The sequence below is a fragment of the Anomalospiza imberbis genome, chromosome 20 (genome assembly GCF_031753505.1).
Source record: "Anomalospiza imberbis isolate Cuckoo-Finch-1a 21T00152 chromosome 20, ASM3175350v1, whole genome shotgun sequence".
Taxonomy (NCBI): Eukaryota; Metazoa; Chordata; class Aves; order Passeriformes; family Viduidae; genus Anomalospiza; species Anomalospiza imberbis.
In genome coordinates, this window is record NC_089700.1 from 6,344,413 (window position 1) to 6,368,480 (window position 24,068).

Sequence of the window (24,068 nt, forward strand, 5' to 3'; positions counted from 1 at the left end):
CTCAGTTTCCTGACATTTGGCCACAAGCCATGGTTACACTCAGAGTGGAACACACATCAAATTGCTTTTCTAAAAACATTTAAGCAACATTAATATTTAAGTCAGACTGCAGAGAAGAACACTGTTCCCCTTGGCACCAGCCCACAGGTACAACTTAGACAAGCCTCACTTCATTTTTACTGCAGAAGTTGTGAAAACATACAATAACAAGCACCTCACTTACAGTTTATACTCTCAAAGGAACTAAGCAAGGCTTCCATTCAAAGTACATAAAACCAACATAGTACAAGGAAGTGTGCAGAACTGCAGAAAGTTGTAAGCTAAGCGTTTTAATTCTCTCAATCTCCAGTACTACTTTGATAATGGCCCATAATATGTATATTAATTGAGCTTCTCAGAGGAGATATAGGGAAATGTAAGAAAGATGCAGACATATAATTAAAAAAAGAAGACGAGGCACAATTAAGTGAAAGCACTGCTTTATTCCAGTTTAGAAGGCTCTGTGAACATGCAAGCCATGCTCCAGGGACAGCACAGCAACACCACCTCGGACAGGAGGGCACGGGCAGAAGCACCAGCAGCTCCCACACTCAGGTTTAGTTCCTAGCGGGTCTCTGGCTCTTAAATTTCAGATTCTAGTGAGAGGGCTGAAAGCCTGGCTGCTGTAAGCCAGCACAGCATTTTCTGCTGCCCAAAGATTCACAGCAGGGCATCCAAGTCTCCCCATATCCAACCAAAACACCTGAGCACATCCAAAGGAAAATGGTAATGCCCAAGGCAGCCCCACAACACATCCATGGGTTCTCTCTCACATCCATGGGTTTTCTCTCTCATATCCATGGGTTCCCACATCCAAGAGTCCTCATATCCAAGGGTACCCACATCCACGGGTTCTTTTTCACATCCATGGGTTCCCACATCCACGGGTTCTCTCTCACATCCACGGGTTCTTTCTCGCATCCACGGGTTCTCTCTCGCATCCACGGGTTCTCTCTTGCATCCACGGGTTCTCTCTCGCATCCATGGGTTCCCACATCCACGGGTCCTCTCTCTCACATCCACGGGTTCCCACATCCATGGGTTCTCTCTCTCACATCCAAGGGTTCTCTCTCTCACATCCAAGGGTTCCCACATCCACAGGTTCTCTCTCACATCCAAGGGTTCTCTCTCTCACATCCAAGGGTTCCCACATCCACGGGTTCTCTCTCACATCCACGGGTTCTGTCTCTCACATCCAAGGGTTCTCTCTCTCACATCCAAGGGTTCTCTCTCTCACATCCAAGGGTTCTCTCTCTCACATCCAAGGGTTCCCACATCCACAGGTTCTCTCTCACATCCATGGGTTCTCCCTTCCTGCCCAATCCCAGCCAAAGGAAGGTTTCAGCAACTTTTCCAAGCTCCTCTTGCTTCATGTCAGGCTGGCAGATTCTCTAAACAGATTTATCAGCCTCCGCATCAAAACTGCCTTCTGCTCCAACCCCCACAACAAAGCACTTTTTATCTCATATTATGTTGCTGTTTATTGCAGCTGAGGGTTTTTTTTTTGGCTTTGTTATCATTACTAGCATATTAAAATCTGAAATTTGACTGTGTTGAAAAGTCTTGTATTTGATTTTAGTATCCTATTCTTCAGTAGCATTTTTTTTGTGTGTAACTGAAGGATAAGCAGCTTAAGAATAACAAAAGAAGTAACTCCATACCTTTGTTTTAGAAATTGGTGGAGAAGGAAAAGAGGAGGTGGAGGATACAGCCAGGCATTTAAATCAGCTCAGTGGGCTTAACATGGAAATAAACTAGACATTTACTAACTAATTTAAGTAACATGCAGCAAGAAAACTGCACAAAGCTTAAAAAGGTTGTGAACAACTTTGTTTCCACATCTTCTGTGAGACATTAAAAATTTATTCTAAAGTTGATAACAGTATCTGAATTTTGTATTTGAAATATCCATTCCACTAGACTGCTGCATGTAATTTCACAGACTGAAGTAACACTATCCTCTCCCACTGCAGAGCTTTTTCCTTCTTTTAAAACACTTCATCTAAAATTCATTTAAATAAATTGTCAAAAAAGGGAGTTTTTATATATTGAGTTTCAAGAACAGTTGGAATTTTTAAGTCTTTCATTCCCATAGCAACTGTACCACTACCAACTAGCAGAAAATGTATCCTTCAGAGATACAAACAGTTCAAAATGCTGCCAAAAACACTACATAAGTTTGGAGGCAAAGTCAAATTTTCCGTTTACAGCAGTGAAAACCAGAGAAGCTGTAGTGGTTAAACACCGTGTCTGGTAACTTCAGTAAGTAAATACTAACCACTCCTGTAGAAAATAGGTATGACATTATTTCAGCACTTTACACAGCTCCCAGAGCCTCACCCCTGCCTTTACAGACAGATTCACTTCAACTGCAGCATTCTCTGTTCAACCCTCACTGACATCAGATCCTGCAAGTGAGCAAATACCCATCACTTAACACTTGTTCCCTTCACCCGCACTAAGCAAGAGGCACCTGAGATCTGCCTTGTTCCCCTCTTTCTTCCACTTCCACTTTCCAACCATGCTCCACTTTTTCCACCTGGCTATGCTACACTTGAGCACACAAAATCACCCCTCATGTATTTATTTCATCAGTGTTACACAGCTATTCCTTTAGGAAGACTAACATATTTCTTGGGCTGTTCTTTTCCTGTCATAGAGGAAGGTCACTCATTAGCAGCACATCAGACAAAGGCAGTTCTTTTAACTCCTCAACATTGTATTTTGCTTTTCCTGGCTACACAAAGGGCTTAGAGAACAGAAATGCAAGATTTGAGAGCTGAAAGGGCTTCTCTACTGGTTGCATCTTCCCTTATACCCTCCCCTACCTTTTTTCCCTCCGCCCCCCGTAAACAAAAAGGGAGAATCCAGAGTCCTTCCTCAGGCACTCACCAGTTCTGCAGTAGGGGTAGGCATTCCATGCTTTTTCATGTATATTCAGAGCTCCTTCAGGGGCCAGCATTCTCACAAATGTTGGCACTTTGCTGCAGAATTTGGAAATAGGAAGAGAGGCATTAATAAAGACTACATGTAAAGAGAACTGAGACAGGCAGAACATCACCTGGAATGCAAACACTAGAGATTCGCACAGTTCTGGAATTGGTAGGACTCTCCCCAACCCCATTATGATGTTTTCCAGAAATGCTAAATCAGACATGTTAATATAAATCCTCTTTACATAATGAAAGATAAAACAAATGGAAAAAAACTAGGCTGAAAGCAGGTGGAAATCTAGGAGATGTTTTGTTCTTTAGCCAAATTCAACTACGAAAATACTGGGTGGCAGGAACAGACTTGCTTTGCAAAGCTCAAAGCCAGATTTTCTTGGGACAACAGCCACTTTTACAGGGGAGGGTGGGTGTCCCAGTGATGCTCACTGCCAGGTGCTGTTATGCTCCTGTTCTCCATCTTTCAGCCTTTACATAATCTGTGATTTACAGTTGCTGCAACCCCTCTGGTTCCTCTTGCCCAACTCTGGGAATGAATTGGTTCCCATACCTCTGTAAGTGGTAGATCTTGTGTGTGTACTGCCCACGCTCTCCATCTCTCTCGTAGGGTTCATTCACCAGGACTTCCACTCCTTCACCTCCACCAGTTTCATTTTTACTGGCTTCTGCCACAGAATACAGCTGCCCTACTTGATACTGGAGAAGTTAAAGACACATTACTACCATGGCTATAATTCAGCTGAAGTAATAACTTTGCCAGAAGAAGCCAAGGACAAATTTATTACCCGGGGAGAGGGCAGAGAAAAGGACATCCACCTGTATGGGCAGATAAGCAGCTCATTTAATTTCATTTGAGATGGAAAGCTTGAGTGGTAGTTAGGAGGAAAGCACTGCCAGTAAGACACTTACCTTTAACCCTTCAATCTCAAGCTCCAAACCAACACAGAACCAGGAGAAAGTAGGAAAGATGAAAGGAGCATCAGAAAGTAAGAAAACACAGATGACCTCAGGGATACTGTAGCAAAATCCATTGGGCCTCACTCTTTTTGAGTGACACACAGCTGTCGCCACAAAATTTAGAATAAGGCACTGCCAGTCCTGAATCAGTAAGCACACAGTGCTGCATCCAGAAGAGTCCCAAAGAAATTCACATCAAGCTTTTTTGCAAAATGCAGGGGAAGAGGGAAGGGAGTGAAAAACTTCATAAGGGAGATGGAAAATAAAGGGTACTTGCACCAGATTTAAGTGCTCCAAGAAACAAACTTGTTAAATGTGCACAGCTTAGGAGCCCTAAGGGTCAAAGATGAGCATCCCCCACGTGCAGTTCAAACAACTGAATATGAAGCTTGAAGTAAAGAGGGTATTTTAATTCTGAAAACTTTATCTAATGAAATAACTGAGCCAGTGTCCCAAATGACCAGTTGATCTATCCTGTCACTGCTCCCACTGTTATTTTTCCTATGATCTTTGGTTTGGGTTGTGTTGTTTTTTCTCTGTATCACACTTCCTCTTAGCCACAAGCTTAAACCACTACCAGGGAGAGCACAGAATTTCAACATACAATAAAATTCTTACCCTAAAATAATTTCTCAGTCTCTTACAGACATTCACTTGGCAGAATTATTTCCCAGAAATCACTTAAAGTACTTAATACTACACAATTTCTTTCATAAGAGGCATTCACAAATGTTTCCCAGGGCAGAACAGAGGAAAAACCAAGAAAATAAACAAAAGAGAACATTCTCCTCTGCAGAAGATGTAACGATTAATACACTCTTGCCTCTTGTAGTTGAAAAAGGGGACGCAGAGCTCAAAAGAAACATGATCAAATTAAGAACATTCACACAGGTCTCTCTGAGGCAAAGTTAGACGAGCAAAGTTTGAGGATGAAGAAGTTAAACCACTGACTTAAAAGGAAGAGTTCTAACTTAGCAGAGTTAAGTCTTCAGAACTCTTAAGTGAGCAAAACAGCAACTGTTGCCAAAGGCAACAGTACAGGGACGTAATCTGAAAGGGTAAACCACAAAGTGTTTGGCACTAGAAGTGCAATGATTAAAAAAAAAAAAAAACCACCACCAAAACCTCCCAAAAATTCCATAACATAACTACAAAGCAATGCGACACTCTTCAGGCCATCTTCCTTTTCCACAGCATAAGGCTCTGCATCAGAAACAGGAATAGCACTTCTGAAAGCCAGCCTGGAAAAGTGGAATACTGCTCAGAGCTGAGAACCCAGAAATACTTCACTGGGCTGGAACATCTTCTGCAACGAAGGAAGATTTCTACAGTCGTTAAATTTTGTTGTCAGAGCATCCAAAATAACAACAGTACCCAAAGCTCTCTGGTACTTTGTGCCATCTGGTGCCAACAAAGGCCTGCTGGAAGAATAGATGGAAGCCAGAGTAACAAGGCGAGGTGTCCTGGCCTCAGCTCGTGTGGGGCAGAACAAAAATCAGATCATTTTCAAGCTAAGAGCAGCAGCTCTGCTGGATCTCTCCAGAAGGTCCTGGCCCAGGTTACACGAGCAGCCCTCACTTGGCTGGACAGTTCCTGCACTGTCACAGCAGGTTGGGTTTCAGCCTGGATTTTGGGCTGCAATACGAGTCTCTGACTTCTGACATTTCATACACCACACTGCTTTCCTTATGACTCCCTACATATGACCCACACAAAGCAGAACACTCACCTCCCTCCAGATGAGCAAAACATGAGAGTTGTGAAACCTTAGAAGCAAAGTTGCTTTAGCAGAGTAAGAGCCACACAAATACTCATAGAACAGAGATCATTATGAGTTTGGTAAGTACAGGATTACAAGGGAGGACTGAATGGCTTTGACTGCTTTGCAGCAAGTCCCAGGACAGAGCTCCAGGAGCACAAACTAATTCCTCTTAGTAACAGCCTCTTATTCATTCCTTCTCCCTTTCAAATACTTGGGTCAAAGTTCAGACACTAAGAAGATAAACCCTTTGGTTTAACATCTTCACCATTTAAACTTCCCTGTTATTTCTGAGCCTTTTAATCGCATTGATAAGAGAGGAAAAGGCCCAAATAAAACTGTCCCAATGATCAAATCCCACATCATTCTTCCTGCAAAGGTAAACAGAGAGAAAGATTTTGGCTCTAGGAATCTGAACTTCAGATAGACCTGAGAGCACCAAAAAACTCGTCTTCTCTTCTGCAGGAAGTCATCCCTCTTGCTCTGTGCCAAACATCTCTTAAACAGCTGAGAGGATATCTTCATTGCACCAAATTTCCTCCAGCAGGCCTGATCTCAACACAACCATCTTCAAGAGCAGTTGTTTTCCTGAAAGCTGCTTTGAATGCAATTAATAAGATTCTTGTGTGTTTGGCAAGCTCCTTGCCATGTGAAAGGAACAAAGAGGCAGCACAGAATGTGTACACACAGCTCTAATCCATACCAGCATTTCAGCGGCAGCTGGCAAAGACACCTACACGAGTCCACGCTCCCCAAGCTGGCACCTGGTGCTGGTCAGGGAATGGGGGCAAAGCCTGGCACCCAACACTCAACAAGGAGATTCCCTTTGCTCCCCACAGTGGGACAGGGGATAAACCAACACAGCAGTGCAGCTTGCAGCCTGCACTTGAGCAGGACCGTGTTTTGGCAGGGTTTCCATGTAGAAGACAGACTGCTACAGTCTAACTCCTACATGGCAGCTCTCGAGTTTTAGTCATCGCCAGGGCTTCTCTTGCACTGTTTGGTGCCCAGCTTGGCTAGCTAAGCAGCACTGAGCTCTGTGTTGATTAAGCCACAGCTCCGCAGTGCCTTCCTGATCACTAGTTTTCTCTTGAATTCCATACTATTGGTTAAGATCCATTTGCTAAGGGTGGAGACTGAACACAGAATCCCTGGTATATCACAGAACCTCACAAAAGACTCCCTCAACCCTTCCATGATATCTCAAAGTTACAATTAATTTCATTCCCTATCTTACACACTGGAATCAGACTTTTGCCAACAATCTGCATGCAGAAGGTGTGAACTCTTAAGCCTTTTGAGCAAAAATCAGCCAAATAAAAATGGAATCCGAAGTCCTCCTGCTAGCCAGAGATGCTTCATGAGCAGCTACACAGTCAGGAGCAATAACAAGTCTCCAGAGCGCTAATTAAGAATTTTGTACACAAGGAAATCCTTGAAAGCAATGAAGGTTTAACAGCTGGTTTGTAGAACAGACAGCAAGCAGTGCAGTGACCAAGTGATGCACAGATGTGTCAGCATCTTTGCACACAGGAAGGGGGATGAGGCAATAAACACAGCAGCAGTCATCCTCTGAGTCAACACTGGAAAGAACCCTTTTTCTTAAGCACACTCAGCTACACAGGCAAAACTAAGTGAACTTTAGCACCCTCTCTGCTGTCAGGAACTGGCTCCTGAAATCTGCCCTATCACAGGAAAAACACCAGACCTTGGAAAGGGACATCACTCATGGGACACAGTGACAGTGTGCAAGTCTGGGGAGAAATTTGATTTGGTCAGGTTGGGGGTTTCTCCACAAGGCAAGCACTGGACCCAGAGTAAAGCAATACACCTCCTGAAACAGATAATCCCAGGGCACCCACACAAGGAGATTGCCAGAGACTGACAGATTTATCTACAGCTCAAACCCTCAGTTTTCCACACAGGCAGTTTACACACGAGGCTCTGAACAGCCAGGGAGGGACAAGAGAACAGCCAGGGACTCGTTTTAACTGGATGAAGGCTAATCCCAGTATCAGAGAACTTAGGAAAACTCCGTGTTGGGTTCCATCCAGTCTAACCCCCTCAAAGAAACAATCTGTATGCTGATGCTTTGACTTTTTATTTACACAGCTTGACACCAAGGAGCCATATCACTACAAGGCAGGGTTCCTGTTATTCAGGAAGGTCCTTTCTGTCCATTAAGCTCAAGCAACCTGCCATTTACCCACAGCTTTCTCAAACCTGCAAGTTTGCATCCTTTGCTTACTTGATAAAGCTGATCATGTTACTCCTTCCTTTGTCAAGCTCTCGCTCTTGTGAGTGGTGCTCAGGCACAATGAAAGATCCAAACTTCTCTACTCTCATACTTCAGTCTGACTTCTGTTACAACTGCTGGAAACAGATTCATGCAGAAAGCATAAAAGCTACATGTAGGGAGCAAGCAACAGACAGAACTTCTGGCATTAACAGCCTTGTTCTTGCACTAACATAGAACACAGATCTAAACCCACTCTATGATCAGAGTTCTGGGCTTTCTGTCAGCATCTGATACCTGTCACAGCAGACTGAGCCACAGAACAAGAAACTCAGCTTAGACACTGCTTGTGTTTTACTAGCCAGTCTGATGGCTGCAGGAATGCACTACATGAAGTTCTAAACTATGTTCTGTCAAAAGACTAAGAGTTATAAAAGGGACGTGCTTAAAGAAGTGCTGCCATGAGCCAGCCCACCACTGTCTATGCCACAGTAGCTGCTATATTCAGAGGAAAGAAAAATGAACAAGAGTGCTGTTACACAGCTCTCCCTAAGAGTTAGAACAAGGCCTTGATCAGAGTTCACAATCCCAAGGCTTACAGCCAAAGATCACAAGGAAAAATAAAACACATCCAGAAGAAGGAATCTGCTACGGAAGTGCTATAGACTCAGTCATTTCAATTTGTACCTTGTTAGTATAAAGATTAAAATATTCAAAACATTTATATGGTTAGATTCTCTGCAAGAGTGGTGTTCAATGCAGGAGGGAGGAAGGAAAGGCAAGCTGAAAATCAGAGGAAACAGGAGGGAAACAGCCACTGAGTCTGCACAGCTATTCCATGGTTGTTTTGGTGATGAAAATCACCCTGTCCATTAGAAACTACATCTCTTCTCTCATTCAGCTTTATCTAAACAATAAGAAAGTTTGCTGTATGTAAGAGCTAAATAGCACAGGTCTTAAAAAGTCCTTTTGTTATATGAGCCTCAAGTAATTCTTGATCTTTGCCTAACAGTTTAAAACAAAGGGAGCTCTAGCAAAACACAGTTTAAAAGGTGACTTAAATTTGTACTAAAGCTTCCCCTTCATGTTAAAAAAAATAGAAAAGAACAATAGTGCTAATGAAAAGGAAACTGCACTTGAAAACAGCCTGACAACTCAAGATTTATAATCGGTATTTCTGAAAGTATTTTATAAGAGAGATGATTGGCACCCTCAGACTTAACACAATTATTTGGTCAAAAATCATGGAGGATGAGTTAACAGCTCTCAGGGGCTCCTGAAGACAGCTTGCATTTTCCAGTTTTTGTTCATGCTTCGATCACAGGTTTATTTACAGTCCTAAAGCAAGGAAGCAAGAAGCAAAGAACTTACCTCCTCCACAGACACGGGCAGGATAACGCGGCTGGAAGGGAACACAGAGACAGAAATTAGCAAATATCCCTGCAGCCCCAAAATTCCCACATTCATCACAGCAATGGCTGCACAGTTCTCCTCTCCCCCCAGAATTCCAGCATCCACCCAGTACTCCTTAGGCCAAAAACTATTTATATAACAACCTCAAAGAGAACCAGTACATGATAGAGCATAATTGCAACCCTCTCCTAAAACTCTGTAATTCAACTGGTGATCCCTCACTGACCTGCAAACCCACACAGCATCAACACAGTGGTGATCCCTCTCACTCCATCCTTTCAGCAATGCCATCTTATTCCTCATCAAGCTGCTGGGGAGGTTTCTGTGGGCCTCAGCAATTCTGCAGAGATCTGCAATAGCCACAAGGCACTGCACGATTTGCTCACATGTCCCAAAGCAGCAGGAAACAGCAGAGGAAAAGCTTTCTCAGAGAGAGCTACAAAGGAGGGTGCTGCCACTGCTTTAAATTAGTCTTTTTTTTAATTGTGGTTTCCTGAATGCTTCTGGGCATCAACTGACTGGACAACACAGCAAAAACTGCCTGAAGTCACACAGATTTTTAGAATCAATTTAAAGCTGACAGAAATACATGCTTTTTAAGGTCTTCTCCAAAACTGGATCTGTGGTTGACTTCTGCTTTCAGCAAAGATGATGTCAAACGCGGAACCAAAGCAAGGGACAGATAGGAAATGGATATGGCTACCACAGGCAGAAGAATTCCCAATTCTTTGGGAATTAGTCTCAATGGAACTAGGACACACTCAAGAAAAAAAGCCCTCTGTATTAATAAACTGATTATGAAAAAGCAATAGTGGTGAAAATAGAATTCTTTTTTTACACTTTACCAAAAGAACAAACTGCAATAAGGGCAAAAGATTACAGATTATGCAAGATTACTTGTGACAGCAACACTTTATGCTGACTGCAAAGTACTGCAGAAAGAACTACTGAGAACTGCAAAAGAAGTTCAGTGTCAATAAAAAAAAAAAGAATAATGCACTATAGGCACTCGTTTTCACCAAGCACATGGGGTTAATGAGCTCCAAGTTAGTTATTGCCAATATCTTGTGCCTTTATGGAAAAGCAGCAGGAAACATCAGCTCCATGGCAGCTCAAAAGTAAATCCAATATTAGAAACTGGAACAGCACACAGACACACACACAAAAAAGACAATAGTGTCACTAGAATCTCCTACATATCAACATCTTGAATATTGCCCGTTGTCCTGGTCACCTTATCCCAAAGAGGATACAGAACAAGTAAAGGAAGTTAAAAAAGATGATTGGAGATGGGAAAAAGCTTCTGTGTGAGAAGAAAGCAGTAAAGACTTGGCCTTTCAGCTTGGGAGAAAAACCAGCTAAAAGGCTCAGGTATGGAAGAGTTTTAGAGATCATAAATGATGCAAAAAAGTGAATAGAGAAGGAACAGAGACTGTTTTACAACAGAAAAATCATTAGGCAACAAATTTTAGACCAAATCACGTGTGCTTCTTTACGTCATGTCTACTGAAGACATGGCACTCCTTGCCAAACACAGGAAGTAAAAGCAATTTTTAAATGGGATTTGATCAATTCATGGAAATCCACGTGCCACTAGCTGGTAGGATACATTGAACTATAATGGTTTTACTCACTGTTACATATTGTTCCCTGAAAATACCTGCTGAAAGGCAAGAGGGAAGAGGACCAACACCAGTATGGTGTAAGGGAGAATCCAAAAAAGGAAAGGGATTTTCACACGTAGACTTTGCCATCGAGCACGACTGGATAAAAGCACAATAAGAATGAAAAGAGGAGCTAGATGATAAATTAAAGTGAAAGACCAAGAAACAGAGAAGAAACAATTTCTTTGGAATGGAGTTAAAACATTTTTCTTCAGAAAACCATGGTGTAAAACATTGCTGTAAGCAAATGGAATTCCATTTAGGAAACTGGAAGACACTAAATCTGAATTGTTATCTTAGAGCTCAATGGAGAAACAGAAACACAAAGATGAATGGTTTACAGTTTGTTCAACCCAGCAAACCAAGAAAGTGGGGGTAAAAACCACTTACAGGTAGTCAAGTGATAAAGGACGAAGGAGGGAAAACTCCTCAAGAGGATCTTGAGGAAAACCTTTGCAAGAGCAGCAATGGGAACAAAGACTCCTAACTTTAGGACAGAACTTGCTCAATTTATGAGAAATTATATGATGTGGTTGGTCTGAGAATGGTGAGGAACATTTAAGATCCCTGTTAGATTAAAATCCGCCTCAAATGACAGCAAAGGGAAGTACAGCTGCAGGGAAGGTCAGTGGCATTATCGTCACTTCACAGGAAAGGGAAGTGAGTCTCCACACTCTGATTCTCCTCAAGGTCTTCTGAGGCAGTTTAAATCAAAATAAGGACAGCAAGCAAGACTCCAGACAGCATTCACAAACCCTGACACCCAAAAAATGCAAGCAAATGAACAAAATTCACACAGCTTATCTGCAGCATGGATGGACAGAAATGCAAGATAAGTCTGAAAATCTGACAGGGCATCAAATGAAAGCGTTAAAGTCATCACTGCATCAGGACAAGAAGCTGTAGAGAAATAATGATACAGACCTGTCTGATAATAAAATGTGACATCAGGTTTTTGTTATATTGCTCTATTTCTGTATCAGCTCCTAAAATACTTGCAGGCATAATAAACCCATCTGATTTACTAGGGAGAGTGTGACAAGGGGTCACAGAGATGGAAGAATAATCTGCTCAGATGAGATGAAGTTACGGATCATTTAGCTTTTTACCACCTATGGTAGGAAGGCAGTAATTACCTGCATGCAAACAGAACTAACATAAGTAACAGCAAAGCACTTCAAATAGCCAGCTCACACCAAAACAAGAGGTTTCAACATGCCTTAAACAACTGCTTCTTGGAACATGAGATTTCATCAAAAACCATCTCAAAAAGGATGTAAATTGGGCACGTACAACATCAAGAAAATTTAAATCTGAGCCAATACAGTGACACAACTGAGAATGTGCAACTGTCAGAGGTGGCTCGGAATCTCAGAAAGTCAAAAATAAATGTTCATTTGGAATGTCCAGTAGCAACCTTGACTGTCCTTAGAGCCACACATCTTAGTAAGGGCAAAACAAAGGGAAGAAAAGAAACAGTATAATGGCTACACTAAAAAGGTTTAGTGACCCTTTTGAAAATACAAATGGAAACCTGTAAAAGGAAACCAATGTAGTAATTCTGGTCTTTTAACCTCTACTCTTAACATTTACACTTCACACCTTGTTTCTGAAGTAGGCAGTGTGAAAGACCAGCAGGCATGCTGATATGGTGAGGTAAATAATGTTGAGTAAAACTACTTTTGGAAGTGATAGTCACGAAAATGAACTGCTCATACTGTCAGAAATCTGATTCAAAGTACGTATGTTTTCCCCTTTACAGCACAGCTCACTGGTAATGAGCTTTACTGTGGTACAGGGCAAGGGACTGTGAGCAGAAACATGAAAAAGATACATGATAACCCAGCCAGGGTGCTCTAAGAGGGAAAACAGAAAATCCACAGGAAAATATCAACAAAACAGATGTTGTAGAAGGAATTAGTTATCTTTTCATGCACCTGAAACAAAGCACTTAGGCCAGGTTTCTGACTGCTATCCAGTTTAACACTACAGAAGTAATGGTGTTTCTGTGTTACAAAGAGCAGCTCTGCTGCTGCTCCTGAATTCTACACTCCTATTGTTTGGATAAAAATAGCAGGGGTTTAAGGATTTCGGGGAAAAAAAAAAGTTAATCAAGTTTAAAGGCAACTACAAGGATCAGTACAACCCTCAACATAGTTTTAGTATTTAAATCCACACCATGGTCCATAATCTTGCAAAGTAATTCCTAAGGAGGACACAGTCATGTAGGTAAATGTGTCTAAGAGAAGACCTGAAAACCCACTTTATCACTGGGATCACAGGTATCTTTTGGAAGGGGAGAAAGAAAAAAAACCAGAAGGCCTCTTCCATCAGCCAAAAGAAGTTTAAAATGATGGAATGCACTTAACTGGGGAATGCACTTGAGTTAACCTTAAGAATTCCGGAAAGAACTATGTGCAGAGTGCACACAGCTTTGAAGACAGCCAGCCAAAGTGCACCGGTCCAAGAGTATATTCCACATTAGCAGGCACAAAGCTGCTGAACCAAGGACTGTGACAAGCAACGTGACTAATAGCTACACACCCTCATGTCCAGCTAGTTTTCCACCCCTTCATCCCCATCACGGGGCAGGACAACCGCAGCAGCCTCAGGGTCAGTGAAGAACTCCAAGGTGAGCCTTCCACACACAAAAATATTTTGGAGCTACCGCATTTCTGACATTCTCGGGAGTCCCTCCTTGGAGATCACACAGCCAAAGGCGAGAGGGGATCAAAGCCAGGCTTGACACTTGCCCCTGTTACAAGGAGCAGGGGGAAGAAACGCCCCTGCCTCCCCCAGAGCTCCCACGGAAACCCCCGGGACTGAGCCGGCTCCGGCTCGGCCCTCGGCACCCGGGCACCGGCATCACCCACCCCGCGCAGCCGGTGCGGGGCCAGCCGCCCGCGGAGGCCGTAGGAGCACCGGCGGCACCCGCGGAGCCGCAGAGGGGCCGAGCGGACCCGGGGCCCGCCGGCAGCCGCGGCCCCCGCCCCGCCGTGACCTTCATGCCGCCCCCACCGCCGCCGCGGCCCTCACGGCGCTCCCCGCTCCCCCTCTGCCTCTCCGCGGCCGCAGTGCGGGGCAAGGCCGGGCCGCCCACTCGCGGCCGTCACCGCGCCAGGCCGCGGGCGCGGACGGAGGTGACCGGAGGGGCTCAAGGGGGCCGGGCTGGGGGAGCTCCCCGCACTCACTATTCCTTGATGAGCACCATGGCGGTGCCGCCGCGCGCCTCCCGCCCGGGCCAGCGCCGCTGAAGGTGACAGGAGGCGCGTCCCGGAGCCGCTGCGCGGGATGGACCGTGCCGAGCCGAGCCAAACCGAGCCGCGCCGCGCCGCACCGGGACGGGGGGGCCGGGCCGGCGGGGGCCCGGGGCGGTTCGTCTCTGCGGCAACGGCTGCGTCACCTCCGCGCCGCGCGCGGGGCGGGGCCCGGCCCGCCCGGCTCCGCCCGCCCTCACGGCCGTCTGCCTGCTCGGGCGCTGCCGTTTTAAACGAAAACGCCTGGCGTTCTGGTGTTTGGGCTTTTTTTAGGTTCCCTCATGACGTGTTAACCGCGCGGTGCTGTTTCAGCTTCAAGGCTGGGCTTGCCAGAGCAGTGCCGCAGTCTTCCCAACAGTGCCGCCGGCACGGTTCTCCTGGCAAGCCCTCAGGTTGTTCTGGATCAACTCGTTTTGAACTATAGCTGCTTCTTTAGGTTCCCTCAAGAGGTGTAAACTGCATGGTGGTTACTTGTTTCAGCTCGGCACTGGGGTTCCCGAGAAGTCTCCCTCCTGCCACCAGCAAGCTCTCCTTAAATCACAGAATGGTTTTGCTTGGGAGAGACCCCAAGACCCCAAAGTCTTGTTCCACCCCCTGCCATGGCCAGGAACACCTTCCTCTAGACCCAGTTGCTCCAAGCCCTGTCCAACCGGGCCTTGGACATTTCCAGGGATGGGGCAGCCACAGCTTCTCTGGGCAACCCATGCCAGGGCCTCACCACCCTCATAGAGAGGAATTTCTTCCAAATATCTAACCTAAGTTTCCTTTCTTCCAGTCTGAACCCATTACTTGTCCTATCACTACAGTGCCTGACGAAGAGTCCCTTTCTGGCTCTCCTGTAGCTCCTTCAGATACTGGTAGGTGCTGTATGGTCTCCACACAACCTTCTCCTCTCCAGGCTGAACTGACCCAAATTTCTCAGCCTGTCTCAATAGGGGACGGTGCTCCAGTATTTTTGTCAACTTCGTGGCCCCCCCTCTTTTGGGAGGGTGGGGAAGGGGAATGACGAGTGACCAGGGTATTAACGCAAATAGCCGGGGATAAGTCAGTGCTACAGTCAGACAAGGTGAGTGGCTTCAGGTTATGGGCTTCACCTTGTCACTAGGTCATGATTTATGGCATTTTCAATTATTGTCATTATTGGATTGGAAAAGTAAACCACCACAGATTTAGCATCACCAAGCTAAGGCATGGATAACCAAGACGTGCAGCTTTGCTGTTGACACCTGCGTTCCCTTCTAAGTCCACACTGTTCATTTTTCACAAAGTATAGCTGAGCTCAATCTCATTCTCAACCTGCCACCTACAGGGTGTGGAGTTTTTTCTCAGAGATTAAACTCATTTGGAGAAGAAAAAATTGTCAGTGGCTATTAGCTCCTAACCTAGAGAAGAGTCAAGGAAATATTCAACCTGGGTCCTGCCCTTTGGCAGATGCCACCCTATAAAGCATTCATGGTTCCATAATCCTGTTAGGAAGCAACCAATGCTTTTATTATGTTCACCCTCACAAGGAAAACTAATGATTAACTTATTAACACTTTATTTTGAGATAGTACTGCAAGAGTGCACATCACCTTACAAACACAGAGAAGATGACACAGGCCTGCCCCGAGGAGTTTACAATTCCACTTTGGCAAACGCTACAAACAATTCTGTGGATAGTAAAAGGTGGGAGAGGTAATGCTGGCAGGTTAAAGAGTGGGTTTTCTGAAAGAGGGGATCGTCTCCACAATAAAAAGCAGGTGACAGAGGGTCAGGCACAAGGAAGTGACAAACAGCAGTAGGATGACAACGTGGAGCACAGGACACCTGGTAAAAACAGATTGCACAGAGACAGGCTGGCAGCACATGGGGGAAAACAAGGACCTGGGGGCTTTATAATTAACATGTAAGATTGCAGCTACATAACACATCATTGTTTCACCTATTCCAGAGAAGATAACATTGTGAATCAGAAGTGGCCCTTTTTTTTTTTTTTTAATAAAAACCCCAAAACCAGTCCATTCCCAACAGGAATCCTACTGTAATACTATTTTCCATTATGAGCACTTTGCACTTTTAAACTGGGGTGTAGGGAATACCAAAAAGCTCTGCAGATGCAGAAAAAAAATTAAAGGGGGAAGAAAAGAGTAGCAAATATGTGTAGTTTAGAGATTTCATTCCTTTTACCCTCCAGTATCTGCTTTGAATTTTGTAGCATATTTTCCAAATTCATCAGCCTGTCAAGAGGGAAATCTCCTACTTGAAAACATTTTAGTGATTTACAGACTTGGTTAAAATCTCATTATCCTGCAATTTTCCTTTGCAGACAGAGCATGAAGAGGCCAGGCTTTGCTGTGGGAGTTGAACATTTCAGTTGCTGTAGCAGCATTGCAGTTAAGTTGGTGTCTCAGCATGATTTGCCCCCTTTTTTTTCCCAGACATCTGTGTCCAGTTTCATCTCAAGGATCCAGATATAGCTTTACTCAGTGACTGACATAGTGTAACTGTCCTATTAAGCAGAACAGCACAGATTTTTTCTGCTACTTCTGACATCGTGTCATTGCATTAGTGCTATAAAGACTGTGTCAATAGGGCTTAGGTTCTGACAGATTAGTGAAAGCAAAAAGCTGTCACCCTCCCTTCCCCACTCTCTGAATTCAATTTTTTTTTAAATACAAATGCAGATTAAATGCATATGAGAGGCTGTAGAGCCTGGGAGCAGTGTCTCCAGAAGGTGCAATCGCTTTACACAGCAACACCTTTGACTCTGAGGTACTCACAGATCAAGTTTGTGCTTCCTTACACTTTGTTGGGGTTGCCTCCATGGAGCTCTTTCCCATGGTCACCCTCCTTGCACTTCCCATATGGATCAGGGTAAGGAGGTACAAAGGACACAAAAGACCCCAAGTCCTACAAGTTCATCATTTAGGAATTATGAGAGCAGTTCAACACATTGACCTGTATTTGAGTTTTACAGATAAATGCATTATTGATGCTAACTGCTGTGACTCTCTAGTCTTTGGTAGACCATTTATTTATCCCACAAGGTGGTTCATGCACGCAGGGAGTGCACCAGGCATTGTCTTAGTCCTGAAACACTCAGCTGGGAAGCAGCAATGCTGTTTTCCACTCCAAATGCATATAACCCACAACTCTATTTCCCTAAGCATCAAAGGACGAGGCAAACTGCCCCTGATCAACCACATGTGACATGACCACCCCAGCTGTGTTTCTGCTGTGCAAGACAATGTTTAGAAGAATCTGAAGGCAGAATATCGCCTTCCACTGACCCCACTGCTGCAAGAGGTGCAGCTCTGAAGCAATTATGTCACAATCAGTAGAGTGTTTGCACATCTTGCAGGCAGATACAGGTTTTTGATAGATAAATATGAGACTGAAATTAGTTTGGTTCACAACTGCCAAAATTAATTTCACCCCATTAGATCAGACCAGTGTTTCACTTTAGCCCAGCATATTTTTCTCCAGCTTTGGCCAATTCTTACAAGACAGAACATGCAGACAAGTATCTTTCCTTGGCATAACTTTCTTATTTACAGCAACTTAAAATCTCCCTGAGTTAGTGGATGCATCAGACCATTGTTTAACCAGCCTCTTCTTTTTAAAAAAATTATACTTCTGTTCCCCACTACATTCTGCAGCAAAGAATTCCAGTTTGACTTTGCATGGCCCCAGAACATGATCCCATTTGTCTGTTCAACCCTGAACAGCTAAAAGCTCCCTCTGTACCCACCAGGACATGAGCTGTACTCATCACAGCTGACCAGCAGCTTTCTGGTCATGGTGCCATCAAGCACACACATTCACCAGTTTATCAGATGAAACTGGATTTGAAGATATCCCTAATAAAGGGCAGGATCTGGGAAACGCAGTAGGGAGGTAGATGGCAGAAATAAAACTGTGTTCTTTGAAGTACGTGCAGCTAAATTAAAAGGCAGCAGCATCTCCACTAAGACTACATTAAAATATGCCACTCTCTATTCCACTATTTTGCTGAGACATTTGTAACAGGCATTTAAGTGACATAAGAGTGGAAGATATCACATTCAATTCTGAAACTGAGGTGGAAGTAATGATGAGCTAGCACACAAAACACCAACTCTGCTTTAGGACACAGACTATGGATGGAGGCTCACGCACCTGATACTTAATCTGTCATTGTCATATCACAAGTATCTCTGAGCAGGAACAGGACTCTTCTCAAAATATATTTTAATATAAAATGCAGAAATCTGCAGAAAGCCCTCTGGGTGTACCACTGCTGGTGTGTCTCTGAACATGTACTTGAGACAAGACAGGTGACCAGCAAAATTAATCAAAACTCTGCCTTCTTAATTATTGCTCAAAGAAAAGATGGAAAGCTCACTAAATCATCACCAAAACACAAGAAGTTCCAGAAGAATACAGTGTTGACAGCAGGTAGTACAGCTGCCTTGAAACAAACACATTTAATAAAGGCAACACATTAAAAAAAAAATCACGGATGTGTAAAATCCTCAAGTGGTGAATCCCTCTGAAACGAGTGACTGAAGATTGACTAAAAGGTACCACGGAGTGCGCAGCAGCAGCGACTGGAGATGGCGCTGCCGGCCCACGGAGCGCTGGCCCTGCCACCAGCCAGGGACCCGCGGGGCTCCCGGCCCCGCTGCCGCGCCTCCGGGCTCTGGAGCAAAGCTGAAGCCCTGCCCGGGCTGAGGTTCTGCCTCCTTCAAACCCCCAGCGAAGGAGTAAACACCCAGCTTAGCTTCCAGGTAATTTGTCACAGGAAGGTCGCAGCACGGTGTTGTTTCTTGTACTTTTCCAACCAGACATAGACAAGTTGAATGTCTGATCCCCCTGCCAGGCTTTGCAGTAAAACACCACCACTAGGTCTCCACAATTGTTTTATTTCTGCCCCAACCTTCCCGCAGCCACCAGCTCAGCCCAGTGCAGTCGGTGCCCGCACCCGCTGGGGATGCTCGTCCTCACCTCTGCACAGTCCTGCTCCCAGCAGCTCCACTCGGTGCAGTGCTTAACACAGGGCTACAGAGCCTGAGCTACCGGCCTCAACAAGAAGGTTAAGGGCAGAAAAGTCTGCTTTAGACATGGAAAACCTCTATAAAAATAAGCAGGTTAAAAATTCCCTTTGTATTCCCTCCCTGGTGTGAACAGTCCTGGGGCACCTTTACCCACACGTATTGCTCTGACAGTCAGCTTCACCATACAATCAATCACCAGGTGCTCTGTCCAGACAGAGCATCAACATTGTAGAAGGCTCCTAGAACAGCCAAACTGGCAGCATTTTGGTCAGTCACAGTAACCTGGTGTTCAGCAGCTTGGTGACCATTATGATGGCAAGGTAAATAAGCTATGGCTAAAGGAAAAATGACATCACCACATCAACCTGCCATACGTCCACAGGATCCAGTTACCAGACACAAAGAAGTGTTCTGCACTCCTGGTTCTTTTCACCAGCAGGTCAGCTCAAAGCACATGAACACCAAGGTATCTGAAGCCCCAGAACTCAGCTTCAAGAAGCTTCTCCACTTTACTGAATACACATTGCTGCTCCCTTCCCAGAGGCATGTCAGGGGGAAGAGGCAAAAGGCAACAAAGTCTCAAAGCACTTCATCGGTAAACAGGATCCAGTTCTTATCTCAGAGGCTCCAGGACTGCAGACAGTTTAAAACACGTACAGGTGAGTTTGTGAACCGGGAAGAAGAGGAATTCCAGGCCTCCCAAGGCTTGGTCTAGGACCAGCGGTCCACTACAGGCTCTTCATTTCAGTATGCAAGGCAGATCCATTGCTCACAGTCTGTGTCATTTGCAGTAATAAAATGTTTGGGAGCTGTCAGTGCTAGCAGCCAACATTTAGCAAAACACTGAAGCTGTGCTCATACACATAGGAATAAGAACCCCTTCCCTGCCTCAGAAACAGGGATATGTCTGGAGAGACAGTAAAACCACTGGTTCCAGCTACACATCAAGCAGAAAGACCATTATGAAGCCTTGGGGAGGGAGGACAGTGCAGCTTGCATCCAAGACAGTGTCAGCCAAATTTGGGGGAAGAAGGGGAGAAAATAGACTATGGTGTGTTACATTTGCAAACTCAAAATTATGGTCTGTCTTCCCTCTTCCCCCATCCCTCTATTCCTTCTCTCCCCAGTTTCCCATGCAAACTCTCTGCTGCTGGAGAGTGTGATCAGGGGATAATTTAAGACACAATAGTTGTGTGGCCTTTATAACAAGGAAAAGTGTCCCCGTGTTTTGGAATAAGGAGTGGGAAGTCTCCTCCTGCCATATATCTGAGGAAATCTCAGTCACGATGTCCAGCCCTCACTCCAGTGATGAGCAAAGACTGGCAGAGCCAGGGGAGAAAAGTCCTGGCTTACACCACAGGTAGAACCCACAGATGTGGTAGGAACTTGTACAGGGGAGGTCGTACATGAAGCACCAGTTTAAACAAAGGCTTCCTCAGTGGGAGTGCCATTGATTTTGAAGAAAAGTTTGGCATCTTCCATCTTCTGCTTTTTTTCTCTCTCTAGCCTACGCCTGTAGCAGACCAGGTAGATTGGGAGGCAGAAACCCAGGAGGCTCAGGCCAAGCAAGCCAACATTCACCTGCAGGAGGAAAGCAAACCAAAATTAGGCTGGTTAGAAGAAGACAACAACCCAGTCACGCATGCAGCCCTGTCAGAGCCCAGCCCACATCACCCAGCTGTGGGCAAACCAGGAGACGCCCTGCTCCGTGTGCTGCCAACATCCTCCGCTGTTTTCATATTTACACTCCCGTGCCCAGAGAACCTTCTGTGTACAAGCTAAATGCTGCAAGACTTTGTCACTCCAGATTATGGCTGTGGGAGTCTTGCTCCACAAAACAGGCAGGGCTGTTGGAGCTGCAGGTGTTTCACATCGAGTTTGTTGATTGAAGAGCAACAGGCATGGGCACATGCAACCTAGAGACCAGAATTGTCCCCAGGATCACCCATGGCATGATTTTATTGAGCTGCCCAGACTCTCAGCAAGACACCACATTAGCCCTGCCCTCAACAGCCATTTGGCTTTTTGGACATTAGCATCAGCAATCCAAAATTTACTGGTAATTGGAGCTTGTAGCTCTCAAGCATCACAATGTTTTCCCTCAATTTTGAGGTCTGCTCACACTCACCCATTTTAACCTGACAGATTCTGACTCACCACATAAACTGTCAGTGGAAAGCATTCCCTTCCTCCCTTTCCATTCACCATAAGGGTTACTGGCTTTCCTGCCCAGGGAGTCATTACTCACACAGGGAAAGGTCTCCTGGACAGCACCAAGGTGACAGCAGACTGAGGGACATGTAAAATTACAGCTGTTTTTCACCCTGGTCCATGCACAAGAGTCCTTAAATGAGCCAAAAATCATCTTAACCCCCAAGCTTTCACATCAAAACTGAGAAGAACTTGCCCAGAGGGGGTCTCCTTTCAAAGGTCCCGTCAGTGCCATGAAGAGAGGCTGCTGCAGGAGGGCAAAGAGGGCACTGATCAATGACTGCAGCCCTGTCAAGCTGCCAAACTGAGTCGAGGGGTATCTGTCAACAAAGAAAGCAACAGCATTATTATATGTCACCTTGACTGTTCACATCACCCAGGTCAGATTTCATTCCCAGTCCAGTAACAACAGAGATCAACGTGAGAGCAGAGTCCCAAGACAGGCATAATGTGCAGAACTCCCTCCTGCACTGTGTAACTGCCCCTTTTAACAGGGTATTTACATATACCCTGTGGTGTGCACGCTGCTCCCGAGAGCAGAATGGAACTGGTGCCAAGGCTGGAGCCTTCTTCTTCATATTATTCTCATCCTGAGCTGATATTTAGTAATATCAGATCCAGCACTTGTTTTGTTTTGCAGCTCTACTGTGGGCAAGTGGAAGTGCTTATACAGCTCCTGTTTCTATTGCACAGGGAGCAGAGTGTGGATATTTACAAGTTAAAAACAAGGCTTATTTATCCAGATGACAACACTAGTGGCTGAGCAATCATTTTCATCTGGTCATAACAATTTGCTCCCTTTGGAGGTGAGTGAAACCTGCACAACAGGTTAGTGTTTTCGTTTTTAGAGGACAAGTCTGATCCTATGTCAAACTAAGCAACACTGACTGGCAAGTGCTGGTATCAGATAATATTAATAAGAAAATAAATTTCAGGAATCTTCTAACATCTTTCTCTTTCCATGACTGAGCAGTATTTAAAAAGAGTCAGGTTAAACTAAACTTGGAAAGAAACAAGCAAATCACAACCTTAAAATATTCAATAAAGTCATACTCTCAGCAAAAATACCTCAACTCCAGGAAGTTCCAGAGTTGCAACGATCAAATAGGATTAGTTTACAAGTAAGGTGATACGTACTGCAACATACATTTATTTACCTTGCCCAAGACAAAAATATTTTGCTTCTGGCTGCCAGATAACCAAAAATTTGTACATTTCTGAAGCAGAGTCTTAGATTGTGTTCTCTCACCCCCAGACACAGGGATCTAAACCTTTGACAGAAAGAATCTGTGGAGCCTCCATCCATGGAGATATCCAAACAAAATCAGTTGCACTCCTGGACAACCTGCACTAGCTGACCTTGGTCTTGAGAGGTCCCTTCCCATCTCAACAAATCTCTGATTCCCTGAAAGAGAACAGCTCCTCTTTGTTCCTCTGTCCAGCCTCTCAGCACTGAGGGACAGATCTGTTTTCAAGACCAAAAGCATTGCTTAATGAGGAAGAGAGTATTTAGATTCAGCTATTGATAACTTGCTAAGTTGGAAACGGGATGGATGATCTGTCCTGGGAAAGGGAGGAGGCATCACTAATGGTATCTTGAGCAATGTTTTACCAATGTCAACTTCAGAGGAGAGCAGCAGCAATGTTTTCAGTCATGTTAATGTTTTACCTGGGCACATGCACACATCTGCTCATTGCAAGATGAAAAAAGCCTTGAGTTTTTACTATATAACCTGTGTGTCAATAGTTTAGTCTCACACATAACTGTTCCTGTCTCTGTTGTTAAACAAGGAAAGCACTGGGATTTCAGTCCAGCTATTGTCATGTCTAGAGGTAACTGAGGAAACAAGTTGCATCATCTTTCCCCTCTGACCATGAAGACCTCATTCCTGATCTCCTTCTCCCCTGGAGAGCCCATCATCCCAAACAATGTTACCTGGCTAGTTACATCTTATGGGGAACCAGAGACTTACACAGCTGCATAGAGGCCTCCCACAGCTGAGTGGATGAATCCTCTCACAATTGTGTGCAAAATGAAGGACAGAATCTGAAAAAAGAAGCAGAAAAATGTCACATCCTAGACACCCACTCAGGTGTGCCAGAACCCAACACCAGCCACTCCTAAAAGCTATTCTTTTCAGGTAGGATTGGGAAACCCAGACCCAAAACCTGAAATATCTGCACGAGGGAACAAATTTGTACTGGACTCCAGGCACTGCTTTTCCTTACTTTGCACACACACAAGACCTCTCTCATTTGTAGGTGGCACTGCTGCAAGGACGTGTCCCCAGCAACCTCCAGCCAGGATCACAATGCTTTTCCATGGCCACCAATTTAGTTAATTTTCCACAAGTTACTGCGGACAACACGCAAGCATGAGCCAACTGCAGCTGTTTGCCTACATCATCAAGGCGTGTTTAAGTATAGCATAAAATCACTAAACTCCTCTGCCAAAAATAGGTGGTGCCACAGAATAAATATTTTAACAGGTTTATAATCCCACAGGTACCATTGGGCACAGCATTTGACGCAGGAATAAGCTGCTGTACACATCACCGTGTTATGC

General features: G+C 44.7%; 2 protein-coding genes across 4 annotated transcripts in view; both read right to left on the reverse strand.

The window, feature by feature from the left end:
- Positions 1-462: 462 nt before the first annotated feature.
- Positions 463-14,427, reverse strand: LOC137485725 (phosphatidylinositol transfer protein alpha isoform-like). 3 transcript variants are annotated; one of them, XM_068210395.1, is made up of 5 exons: positions 14,208-14,420; positions 9,311-9,341; positions 3,538-3,683; positions 2,932-3,023; positions 463-620 (listed from the first exon to the last, which is right to left on the reverse strand). In XM_068210395.1, exons 1-5 carry the CDS (start codon positions 14,225-14,227, stop codon positions 604-606), a joined length of 306 nt encoding a protein of 101 aa, XP_068066496.1. In that variant the 5' UTR covers positions 14,228-14,420; the 3' UTR covers positions 463-603. The 3 variants fall into 3 exon arrangements, with proteins under 3 accessions (XP_068066496.1, XP_068066494.1, XP_068066495.1); XM_068210393.1 differs by lacking the exon at positions 463-620 and adding an exon at positions 1,583-2,322 and having other exon boundaries at positions 14,208-14,427; XM_068210394.1 differs by lacking the exon at positions 463-620 and adding an exon at positions 2,410-2,447.
- A 1,369-nt stretch (positions 14,428-15,796) lies between these two features.
- Positions 15,797-24,068, reverse strand: part of SLC43A2 (solute carrier family 43 member 2) — a 30,189-nt gene continuing 21,917 nt past the window's right edge. The window contains exons 11-13 of the mRNA XM_068210383.1: positions 23,476-23,549; positions 21,699-21,822; positions 15,797-20,872 (exon numbers count right to left, since the gene is read on the reverse strand). Coding sequence (XP_068066484.1) covers positions 20,711-20,872; positions 21,699-21,822; positions 23,476-23,549 — 360 coding nt within the window. The 3' untranslated portion in view covers positions 15,797-20,710. The remainder of the gene's footprint in view (positions 20,873-21,698; positions 21,823-23,475; positions 23,550-24,068) is intronic.